Source organism: Paramisgurnus dabryanus, chromosome 9, assembly GCF_030506205.2.
Source record: "Paramisgurnus dabryanus chromosome 9, PD_genome_1.1, whole genome shotgun sequence".
Taxonomy (NCBI): Eukaryota; Metazoa; Chordata; class Actinopteri; order Cypriniformes; family Cobitidae; genus Paramisgurnus; species Paramisgurnus dabryanus.
The window spans coordinates 24,088,553-24,101,901 of NC_133345.1; the positions used below are offsets into that span (position 1 = coordinate 24,088,553).

The 13,349-nt window shown below is 36.7% G+C and overlaps 1 protein-coding gene across 1 annotated transcript in view; it reads left to right on the top strand.

The window, feature by feature from the left end:
* Positions 1 to 1,583: 1,583 nt before the first annotated feature.
* Positions 1,584 to 13,349, top strand: part of cttnbp2 (cortactin binding protein 2) — a 48,830-nt gene continuing 37,064 nt past the window's right edge. The window contains exons 1-2 of the mRNA XM_065279027.2: positions 1,584 to 1,889; positions 4,791 to 4,898. Of these exons, the coding sequence (XP_065135099.2) occupies positions 1,809 to 1,889; positions 4,791 to 4,898 (189 nt within the window). The 5' untranslated portion in view covers positions 1,584 to 1,808. The remainder of the gene's footprint in view (positions 1,890 to 4,790; positions 4,899 to 13,349) is intronic.

A 13,349-nucleotide genomic window follows, 5' to 3' on the forward strand; every position in this document is an offset into this window, starting at 1 on the left:
ATGGAATAAAAACTCACAATGTACCACAACCAACACACGTCTACTTGTTATCATTAATAAAGGGCTGTCTGGAGTCCATAACATTGTCTAAAGGTTAAAACTATGTATGACCAATTATCTATTAACATCATTCCACTGAACCAGCTACATTGCAGTTATGTGTTTTTAGTCAGTTTAACTTGACTAAGTTGTTTTGACTAAAAACATTTAACTGCAAAATTATGCAATGGTAACAGCTAGTTATCTATTTAGATGAAAATTAAGTCTCAGTTTGTATAACCATATAAGCCTGCATTACTGTGTGAGTATTGGACAGGGCAGGTCTTGGTTATGAAACCAGCAGAAAGGGTGGGAATAACTTCATGTGAGTATACTATCAAGAGTGTTAGGAGTTTGATAGCACCTAATTTTTTAGGGACAGTGAGCAATTTATCTGAAGTATTGTAATGGAAGCCCACTGTAATGTAGTTTTAATCTTATTTATCTAAAGTTGTTTAAGTTTATTTTTACAAATAAATAAATAAATAAATAAATAAAAAGTGTGTGTGTGTGTGTGTGTGTGTATATTATATACTGACTAAAAATAAATCAATACATTTGATAGAATTACCTGTTCCTGATTTGTTTTCTAATTACATCACAATTGCTGTAATGTAGTTTTAAAATCGACCTGTGAATTTTATTGTAAGAAGTCTTACAAAAAATATTATGATAGACAGAACCAGGCAGAGAGAAACTGTGGTTCTTTTCTGCCCTGTTATCGTCTTCAATCAAGCACTTGAGATGGTCATTGCCAATCCCACCCAGCAGATGTGTTGAACCATAATTACTGATAAAAATGAATAGGAAAGACAGAAACACATGGTGCCACACTCTGAGAGATGCCTTATTCACATAAGGGATTATCTGTCATGAATTATAGTGTTTATTATCTATGTATTATCTGTGCTAAATAACAACGTGTTCCAAACTGTAGTATGTTGAAATGAGTATCAATAAATATTGATGGTCTAATATTTTACTGAATTAATAAACAAAATTATAGTAAACAACTGATCATAAATGTCACTTTTGTTACACCTTATAATGTCCAAGTGCATACTCTTTTCTTATGCACTCAAATTAATTATTTTTCCCAGAATTATGCTCTGTGTAATTTTTTTTATTTGGAGTTGTATATTCCTCATGTGTGGGCATCATGATGTAATATAAAGTAATATGTGCAGGGTGTTATACATCATAGTGTTTACTTGCTCTACACAACACTAAAGTACAGCAAAACATATTTCACTTCTTTAGTTTCAACAAACTATGTGAAAACCCCTCTGGCTGTTTAGTGTGTTTTGTCACTTGAAATGTATAATTTTGGTCTATGGGGATCAAGATGTTTGACTGCTTGACAAACAGTGTGATTGTGTTTTCATAAGCCTCATATAACATTCATATTCATCATTTAATTGAACAAATCCTCAAATACAAACTAAATTGGCGACACAGAGGTTAACCCAAGCAGTGCTAAAATAAGATCGTATTCGTGTCGCTCCCTCCTCATAGACTAGGTTGACACCTCTTTCAGGTTTACATCTGGACTGTGTTCACGCCTACATTTATTTAACGCAACCTGCTCGCGTTCAATTCTATTCCTCGCCACACATCACCAGCTTAACTTAACATTTAATGCTGAAAGATGAATAATTGTCTCTTCGAGATTTGTTTGCAGCAGTGTAATAGTTAAATCAGTGCCGAATGCGTTATTTGATGTGTGTGGTGGTGTCTAAGCTTGAGCAGTCCTCCTCTACAGTGAGAAGATGGCGTCGGACGGAGCGAAAGGGGAGCAGCCACCTCCACTACAAACACTGGTAACCAGTGGTCTTGGGGGCGTCGAAGCGGTGAGAACCATTTACACATAAACTGACACTTATCAGCCATAATCAGAATGACCGGAAATGTGAATGATAACGGGAATGAGGTAATTTAATAGAAATCGTGCAGCGGTGTGAATCACATCAGTGGATGTGTTACGGTGATCCGTATACGCTGTTTGGAGGAGACTGAAATACAATTCGCGCCGCTGAATGGTACTTTAACAATTTTAAAATATTTTAAATATAAAAACGTATCGTGTCCTTTACAAAACACAATATTCTATAAGTAGACGGTTATTTTCTTTCGTGTCTACGCATTATTTGTGACATTACCATGGTAAGCCCACACTATTTTTGTCGCCGAATGTAGATTTTTGTTAAATTTACGTTATCCGTGTTACGTACCGAAAACGCGAATGATAATATCGTTCTACGGTTTTACACAACACGGTTCTAGAACGGTCAATTGCGGTGTTGTGGTTAGCTTATGACCGAATTTAACTGCTTAACTGACACACTTTTCAGATAAATTGGTAGTTTATGTATAGTTATATGCATATATTTATATTTAATTTGTATACTTAATTTATATTTCATTGTTGCATTGGATTAAAAAATATATATGTGTGTGTGTGTATATATATATATATATATATATATATATATATATATATATATATATATATATATATATAAAATTCATATTATTATTCCAATGCAACAATGAAATATAAATGAAAAAAAAAAACACACAGTTATATTTATATGAATAATTAATTGCATAATTTATATGCATAATTGCATAATGCAGTAATTAAGCATAAATAATTATGTATACTTAAAAATTAATATTATTGAATCTTATGACAAGTTATCAACAAATGTGCAAGAATGCACTCACCACCCTTACAAAAATCAATAGTACCCCCAGGAGAGGTGCTAGAACCCTTCAGTACAGTGGTCTGCTTTAATGCTCAGAGGTACTCCTTGCTCTCAATTGTATTGATCTGCATGCAGTGTCTTACGGTAAAGGGCGGTCTTTAGTTAATTTAGTCAATTGTAAGATTTGTATCTCATCTTACCATCCATCTTTGTAAATTAATTTGCATGACAGGCAAAACGTCATTTGAAGTGCTAAAACCAGCCATATAGCAAATTCTTACAAATGATTGTTCTCATTATTCATACACAGAATAGCACAGAAATGTGGAGATAAAGAGAGATGTAATGAAGCGGAGGTGGATGGGGGTGGGGGCTGTTCACTGGAGATGTTTCTAAATCGGTCTGAATTTTAGTGACTCAGCTGGCATAGTTCAGAGTACTGTGTCACCCAACCAATCTGATCCGCTTCAACTGCTGGATGCCCGTTTACATTTAGAGTTGGGTTGAACAGGTGCACAGGCATCAGCATTGCCCATTGGCCATTGGTGTTAAGCCATAAATCTCTGTCTTGTGTATCTACCAGGACACCTCTCTCAAGGGCTCATGAAAGGTATACTAGATCTATGAGTGGGTCAATGTGGGGGATGGGGTTCTGTTTATCAAGTATACTCAGGTGGTTTGACCCATCCATATCCAATCTGGCTTAAGGAAAGCAAGAGAAAGTAAAACGGTTTACATAGCATTTTAAAAAGGAATCTGCAAGACCTGGTCAGCAACAGCATCTTCCATTGCCAAGTATTGAGTTTTTTTTTTACTTCAGCAGTCTCAAAATTGCTTTATATGTAGATTCCAACCAATGGCTGAAATTACAAGTCTCGTCCTAAAAAGCATTATTTATTTGTATTTGCAATCTATGTGGTGATTTTAGAGATGCTATACTCATGATAAATGTTTACATGTTGTTTCAGAAGTTCATCTGAAGTCTACTATGCTATTGGACATTTTTGCAGTTAGGGTCATATCTACAGTATAAAGCCACACAGCATTTTATTATGCATTCACTACTGTTAGTACTTTTCAAAAATTTATATTTATTTACTATATATAAATGCATATTACATATAGTGGAGTGTAAGAAACTGGTCTGACAAGCTAGACCTTCTCCAAACCAAGCACATTATTTGTGGAAAGGTCACTGGTCATTAAAGCTACATAGTTACTGCCCCATAAGAATTTGAAACCCAAATTATTATACATCTGATCAAATCCTGTAATATAATTGTGCAATAGTGTATACAATATTGTCTTTAATATACTTATTAAATACTAATTTAAGAGACAAACTATGGGGCTTCTTCACTTGTTGTATTTACACTGTAGGTCATTTCCAACGAAAGACTTAAATAATTAACGTTGTGAAGAAAAAAAGGTCTTGATATTGATATGATATATCTGATGGCAAATCGAAGGCAAGCAGTCTGGTGTGACTGTATAATAATGATTTAAGTATTTACCAATGCAAACAGTTCTGCTTATCTGGTCTTATCAGATATTTTACAGCTGGTGAGCATGTGGTTTTTCTCCAGTACTTCATACAGGGATATATATATATATATATATATATATATATATATATATATATATATATATATATATATATATATATATATATATATATATATATATATATATATATATATATATATATCACTGTATAAAACTGTAATTGCATTGGTTGCTTTTGATTTTGGTTGTTAAAACAATAATCTGATGACACATCAATGTCACAGAATAATGGAATTAGTATTGGCCTAACAATTTTCCAAATCAGTAAATCCCAAATTATAATCCAGGAAAGATCAGACCTGACAAAAGTTCAGTTTTCAAATGTAGTTGCTTAATGTGTCTGTAAAACTTAATAATGTGGGCAGTGCAACTGATGCCCACTCAACACCTTTTCTGCCAAAGATCTGATCGACCATCCGAAATATGCACTGTCATTTTCCTGTTAAAAGGCTCATCTTATTGCTCTGTGTGTTTCAGAAATGTGAGCTGAACATTGACAACCTGAGCAAACCAGAGCTCCTGACCCTCCTGAGCATCATGGAGGGAGAGCTCGAGGCTAGAGATCTGGTCATTGAAGCTCTTAGGGTAAGTGTTTGATCTTTGGACCTGCACCAATGTGTACAGTACACATTAACATTAATTGCACATGTAGTTATTTTTCCCTGCATGCATGGTTTGAACAAAGTTTACAGAGATCCAGTACAGAGATTTTATAAAGTTGATGCTCTTTTGTTCATGCTCAACTGAAAGTGCATATCAGAGAAATGCTTATAGTGACAATTCATATATTCAGGGCCTTAACCACCATAAATATTGATGCATCCTCCTTTTTATTTAGAGTAGCGGTCGATCAATATGGTTTTCCAATTATCTTTTCTTAAAGGAAAAGTTCACCTGAGGTACTTCTAGTGATACAGTAGTAGCAGAAAAGCTGAGTCAAAGGGATTTGGTAGGTCATGGTCCAGCATTTGTCCCTGTTTATCCTTGCATTAAGGTCAGATGTTTACCATGGAATAAAAAAGTAAAAAAAAGGATATTTTTGAAATAGAGGTCAGGGCTATTGCTTGTTTCTAGGCCAGTGCATTGGCAGAATGATGGGGACATTTTTGGTTCGCTCCACCTTTTCACTTTCTGTCTCTGTCTGCTTAAGTTTATACCAAGCGACTTTAGCAGATCAGTGTTATTCATGTCAATCCCCCTTTTCCGTTATTTTCCAGGGTGTTTTCCATGCATTTTAGTCACTGCTATCTTTATTATTCGGTTCCCTTCGCTGCAAGTATTTCCCAGCTGGTTTTTCCCTTGCGGATATGCTATCTCTTTCTCTGTTTCACTCTCTTCCCCCCTCATTCCTGTTTCCCTGTCCGCAGCAACCCCCTTAAGTACAATGGTCCCATTTGTTTCTATGGGGAAATGGTAATGGGGCAAACGTTTCTGTGCAGACTTTCGATGGTATATCAGCCATTTTGTTAATTTTGTAGACCATACTGTAAATATTGCAGTTGATACACAGAGGATGAAAAAGCAATCCCATGTATTATTAAGAAGGCGTTAGCTATGCGATTAATTAGAGAGCTGAAAAAAGGCTTTGGTGAGATGTATCGTATTTCATTTGAAACAATGAACGGGCGTATTCTGATTAATAATGAAGTAGCATTACTACGAACCTTTTTAAACATGCTTTTAAAAGCAGCCCTGTTCAAACTGTGGCTCAGTTTCTTGGATAGTTTCATCTTTCTGGACAGTGAACCTCCAAAGGTATCATTTGAAGGCATATGAATGGTATTTCATAGAGATATGTCACTTTGAAATCTGTGAAATGTCCTACAATGAAATCTGCATATACAGTAGATCTATACATTTGATTATTTCCATTTTTAAAGCCAGAAGTGTTGAATGGAGTAATAGATGAACCTGAACTGTGTACAGTGGCAGGACTACAGAAACTACAGACGGCTACTATGCAAGAAATATTAAATAAATTTACATTTATTGTTTATTAGTTACACATAAATGTGCCATACTATGCCATAGATTTACCATTTTTGGCTGTATGTTTACATAAAGAAATGCGTCTTTTAAGAACCTTTCACTGAAAGGTTCTTTGGGGAACCAAAAATACTTCTTCTATGAAGCACACTTTTTTAAAGTGTATTTTTTCACATTTAATATTTATTTTCATTTTATTTTACTAGTAAGAATACAAGCCAAGACTAAAATCCCAGTGCTAGTTTATTTGGGTTTATGCTGCTTAGCATTGGTTGTGCGCTGTTCTAGCTAGTGGAGCCTGAAAGCCAAAATGTTTGCTTGCTCGGGGTCAAAATTTGAAACCACAAAACCAGATATGCCAGTTAGGTTTTAGTTAGTACGTTTCTCATTGTAGCAAGTAACAGTATGGCTTTCTTCCAAAACCGGTGAGCTGTGTGCTGCTTATATAAGCATCCGCCTTTTTAGAGTAACTGAAATATTGAGTAAGATAGTAGTTTTTTATAGTTTAACCTTTTATCATTACTTTTAAGTATTATATTAACCACACTGATCTTTGTCAAAGTGCATGATGGAATTTTCTTTTCCTCAAGGGATACGAGCGATGCTCTCTTATGGGGCAGGATACTGCCCACATTTGCAAACAGCTTTCCAAAAGCACAACTTAGATGCCATTAAATGCTATGCACTGCGTAGGCAGTTCACTAGGTTTTGGAACAGAGCCCACATGCATCCTAAGGTGCAAGATGTTCACAGCTAGCCTCGCTTCAAAAGCATTGGTTCACTTAGTTTTTTGTGTGACTAGCAAAACCTTGCCAAAAACTTGGCTCAGCAATATTGATTGCTTGATATCAGTAACAATCTACCTGTGTTTTGTTGCTGTGCAGATGCTAATATCGCTTGACAAAACTGTTGCATGTGAGCTAATGCTATTGTTTGTGACAGTAAACATGTTTATTACACGGCTCTCTGGAATGCTTGATTCTGATTGGTCAGTTGAGACATTTGCAGGTTCGTTCTTTTCAAATAATAACCGCTCCAAAATAATAACGCATAGCCGGACTACTTCCACGAGTAAAATCGCTCCGCGCCAATAAAGATCAATAAAGATTACTGTCTGTTTGGCGCCATCTTGTGACAAACACTCGACAACCACGACAAGACACAGAGAGCTTACTGAGACTGAACTTGACAAAATAGAGCATGACAGCTACGAAGCCAACACACAAAAAATACAGAATGGGCATTAAAACTTCTCAAAGACTGGCTAAAGAGAAAAAAATGGAGACAGACAAGTATGAAGCAGAGGATCTTAATAAGGTATTACGATCATTTAATGCATCTGTGCAAAGTTTCGCGGAAGGATAAACATGTTAATTTAAAACAAATATGCCAATAAAGTGTTTCAAATTCATATTCATGTCCAGTTTTTTTTCTTATGTGGCAAGTAGCCGTGTAATAAGCGGGATAATGTAGAGACAGCCGGTAGTTATTGGGAAATAAGCCCCTTCAGTGTGATACAAGACCCTCCGCTTCGCGTCGGGTCCTGATCACACTGTCGGGGCTTATTTCCCGATAACTACCGGCTGCCTCTACATTATCCCTTACTTAGCCTCTAATGTGAATGCATATTAATTGGAGTCCATGTATGCAGCCACAACCCCATTTTATGTTTACATGGCTGTTACAGAGAGCAACTTTCCCTTCAACACATTATTTTTGTGTACTACGTGGTTGTTGCACTGTGACAGGGTGATAAAAAATAACACAAGACACACTCTTGTCTGGATGTATAGGAAACAGAATATAACATGAAAATCAAAAAGGAGAACAGCTTGGTGCTGTTTGCGCTGATCTTTCTCTCCCTCTCTTCTTTGCTTTCATGTTCTCTACCTCCCCCCGCCTTCTGTCACATTTTTTTCTCGGTCAAATGCAAAAAGCAGAACGATATTTCTACATGCATGATCATAAGAGTAGCTTAGTTGATCCTCATGCTGATGCTCAGTTAGTTAGTTGTGTGTGCGGGTAAGCGGTTAGATAGACAGCAGTGAATGCTATGAGAAACCCAAGAGCATTTGGATTTATAAATGATCTCAAGATGTTTTTCAGAGCCTCCCATTACTTGCTGCTCATATTCTGAACCATTAACACAAAATCAACCTTTCAATCCTAAATGTGCAACATAAATAAAGCGGCCCAGGGATCTGAGTCGGACATGTTGTTTAGATTTCTTAAGTATCCAAGAAGGCAAGAAGAAACTCAGGAAAAGATTAAAAGTTTGTTCAAATTTGAAATTCCCTTTACCCTACATAAACAAGGTTCCCACGGGTCCTTGAAATCCTTGAAAGTTTGTGAATCTGCGGGAAAAATTCAAGGCCCTGGGAAGTTTTTGAAAATATACATACATGGATAAAGGCCATTGAATGTGCTTGAACTATATTTTTTAAGTTTTCTGGGAAAAAATTTATATTATTCCCTGTTTAGTGTAGGATAATATCATTAAAATTCTAGACTTTTTAAGTACACTTCCTAAACGGTTAACTTTAAATGCTTATATCTTCTGTATGCGAATGTTGATTCATACCAAAATGCTTTTTTGCATAGTTGTGTTTGACACGTCTCGGGTTACGTATGTAACTGTTGTTCCCTGAGAAGGGAACGATACGCTGCGTCTCCCTTGCCATACTTCCTGCGTCCCTGTAACGCCGTCTTTGGCAATATTTCAGATAGCGATATACTTCCTGGCTCCCGCATCACCCTGTCTTTGTCGTTAAGCCTCACCATTGGTTGAATTTGATATACACATTCAGACGCACTTACCCCTGGAGGCGCCCCCAAAGTGTCACGCAGTGACGCAGCGCGAGTTCCCTCGAAAGGGAACTGTAACAACGTATTTTAAAAGGTAACACGATGTAGCCTTGCTCTCAATTGAAATGTGTCCCCACATTTAGACCTTGAATTTGAGGGTATTGGACCTGGAAAGTCCTTGAAAGGTCCTTGAATTTGAAGTTAACTAAGGTGTGGGAACCCTGTATAAAGGACTTCATGGAGGCTTTCATTTTGACTGTGACATTGTTAACCCTTGTATTGTGTTCGATTTTTGTGACGATTTTGATGGAGCGGGTCAAATTGACCCGCATTGGATTCAATGCAATTCCGTGAATATCACATTATGAAAAACAAGAAGGGATTAGGTATGAACAGAACCATTTTAGTATCAGTCTTGGTCACACATTATAAACACTTCAAATTAAAAAGTAAGATTTAAAAAAATGCATTTAACCACAATTTTTAACATGTTTGTTTTAACAAATGTTGCACAAAAACTGTTGCAACATTTAACATTTTAAATTTTAATTCAACATGTTTTTTTAACATACCTATGTTTAAGACATCCTAAATGAACAATTTAATATTGCTGTGAAATGAAATTAAGCTTTTCTTTTTCTAAACAGGCTCATCTTTTGTTCTTGAGGCTCATTGTACAAATTCAAGAAATCACTGTTTACATGATGTGCACACATCAAGCATGCGCTTTCTGACCTCTTGCATTTTACACAAATGATGCTTATTTTGGTGTCATGTTTTGTGGGGCACAGCTGGCATCACCTGTATTCACCTCTGGATTTACTGTGGGTCTGAATTAATCTGCTTTACATAGTATTTCATATACATTGAAAATAGAAATGATAGTTCACATTTACTTTTCTGTGTCTGAGGAAGTCTTTATCAGTACTGAAAATAGTGAGGAAAAGCTCACTTTTCCCTTTCCAGGGTAGTAAAACACCAAAATATACTCAATAAATGTATTTAATTTGTGTCTATACAGTTGCCTTGGAACAAACAAATATGGGTCAAATTGACCCGCGAACATCAAAATCGTACCAAAAATCATTATTTGTGCTAAAAAACCCCACTTCAAAACACATCAGTGTATCCTAACTTTGCATGCATGTTCATGGCCCTAAATGAGAATAAGTGACAAAATTTCTGGAAGAAAACTGAAACTTTAGTAGTATTTCATATACATTGTAAACAGAAATTATAGCTCACTTTTACCATCTGTGTCTGTAAAAGTCTTTTTCAGTACTCAAAATAGTGAGGAGAAGCATTTTTACCCCCATTTCAGGATAGTAAAACACCAATATAACAACAAACACTAAAAATATATATTTAATTTAGGTCTATGCAGTTGCTTTGGAGCAAAACAAAATGCGGGTCAAATTGACCCGCGAACCTCAAAATCGTTACAAAATTATTTTGGTACACTTCAAAAAATATCAGCATGTCTAAACTTTGCATGCATGTTCATGGCCATAAATGAGAAAAAGTCAGAAAATTTCAAGAATAAAATCACAGGTTAACTGGTTTATCCGACAGCTTAAAAATCAAAACGGGTCAAATTGACCCGGAACATAATATAAGGGTTAAATATGATGGCAATGAGTGCCTTGTTTGGGTTATTAGCTGTGTGAGTGAGTGAGCGCTCGGGTCATGGGCACCATGTTAACTTTCTGTTATGTTTGGCTGCGGCCCAGCTGAGGTCAAGCCCTGTTGATCTGACAGCCGCTGCCTCGTCAGGCTCTGTTTAAGAGAGATTAGGCTTATGATGTGGAAATGTTGTCTTAACCCTTAAAGCCTAACATCACACAGATATCCCAATGTCATCTATTGTTAAGCTATCACAATTACAAAGTTGAAAAGGAAGTCCACATTCCCTTAGTCCCATACTGTAGTGTGATATCCTAGATTACGGAGTTTTTGAATGAAATAATATACATCTATTGTAAGTTGTTCATCAGATGACACTTATGGGATGTGGGAATTAGAGGTCTTCACGGGGTCCACTTAGATCCGAAAACCCGAGGTCCGACCCGAGACCCGATCGGGTTCGGGTCTAAAAGTTTCACATGTGCCTCGGACACGGGTCGGGTACAATAATAGCGGCATCGGGTCTCGGGTAATTTAAAAATGAATGTGTTTTTTCTGAACGGACCCGAGAAGACCCGAACTCTCTCGCCTGTGTGTGTCAATGTCCTTTTCAAACCTCTCATCTGTTTGCCAAGAGCGCTTGCGACATTGTGTGGTTGTCGGAAGGTTCATTTTCATTGAGACAAACATGTCAGTCAATTATAAATGTACATTTTAGCGGTTACGTTGGTGTCGTCGTCAGATAACAAAGTAAAACGAATGGAGCAGCTCGCCAAATTGGTTGCAAGGCCACCGGAGTTTCTTTCTGTCTGACTGCTGCGCGTGGGTCTGCAGAATGCACACACGTCAGTGCCGTTTACATTCGGTTCCAGTCGGGTTAAAAAATTTTTTCACTAGTTCGGGTTGGACTCGGGTCTAATTTTCTCGGGTTTGTCTCGGGTCGGGTCTTTCTTTAAAAAAAAAATGTATTTATGCACGTCGGGTTCGGGTATGAAGTGATTCGGGTCATTTCGGGTCGGGTTCATTTCTTTGGACCCGAGAAGACCTCTAGTGGGAATGATTGCAATAGATCATGTTTTTTTTTTTATGATGACAGATACCAGGATATAGTTAGTATGAATATGCCAATTAGTTTTAGATAGAGTCGACAGCTTGAAAACAAAACTGTCAGGTGTGGAAGTACAGTCTGTTCACAATGTCATACTGTTCAGTATATTCCTAAAAATGACATCCAGTATTATTCCTAATGCACATTTTTACGAGTTTTGTATGTTTTGTCAGGTGAAAAATCAACAGACTTTAGTTGCATATCATGGGGTTTTGTTTTTTTGTGACAGCAAATCCTCTGTGGTTATGTTTAAAAGCAGATTGTTCAACCTCTGCAGTCCACTCAGTTTAAAGATATTGTAGATAATGAGAAAGATTACCGTATATGATTATAATTCTACACTTGAATCATGTAGGGCTGGAATCTTCTTCTAGATGAAAAGTATGACTTCATTTAGTGTCCCGCACAGTCAGGCCTTTGTTGATATGTAGCTCTTCTGGGGCTGTTTTGTCCTTCCCACTGTCTACGGAGATATGCTGTTCTGAAATTAGGCTGAGCCAAGATCCTACTAGCATACAAATTGCTATCCATAGTCTTTTAGGGGGTAGAAATGTGTCCTTGCTTGCCAGCGGACACAGCATTTATACATCACACATCTTCTGTTCCAATGCACATCTGTCCTATATGCAGATATAAGAGAAGACGGAAGGCTGCTACATACATATTAAAAAGATACATGCATAAAAAGTGGTGTCTTTTATATGCATGTATAATTTCTGTACAAGAGAGAATTGTGGCATTATGATCATAATTTGTTTTACATGCTTCTCTCTTACTGTTTGTTGTGGTACAAGTAATACTGTTTAACAAAACATTTTTCATATACATTTTTAAGTGCGAGCTACTATTGCCCTTAAAGCTCTGTTCTTCATTCCTCAAAGCTTAGCAGCCAAATCAAAACAAGGGAGGGGCTGAATAGTCCTTTAAATGTCATTGTGGATGAGGCTATTTCTCACTGAAAACTAAAAGGCAGAGCAGCCACTTCGATAAGATCGATAAGAACTGAATATTGTGTACATTGATAAAATTTGCACTACAGTAAACATTATAGAGCTGTGACCGGTACTTCTCAATAATACGTTTTTTTTTTTTTTTAAAGAGGACCCATTGTCCGATTCACGTTTTGACATTTTCTTTGGTGTGTAAGTGTGTTTTAGTACATGTTAATGATATGCAAAAGGTACAAACCCTGAAGTAAACGATGATGCGAGTTATTGTCTCCAACATAAATGTCTTTTCTTGGACTACAACAAACACACGGATTGTAGGCAACAGTTTACTTCTGTGAATTGGTGAGGTAGAGAAAATCGTCATTATCATAATTCCTCCCGGTTGGACTCACAGCCTGTAAGTTAACTCCTGTTAGCATTGCATTGTGAGCGAATCTTTCAAACATGGTAAGGAGCGTCACATTTCCTGCTGACTTCAGAGGTATTCAGGCCAATCACAACGTACAGATTAGTTGGCCAATCAGGGACACAGAGCTTTTCAAATGCATTTCAATGGCTATGTTT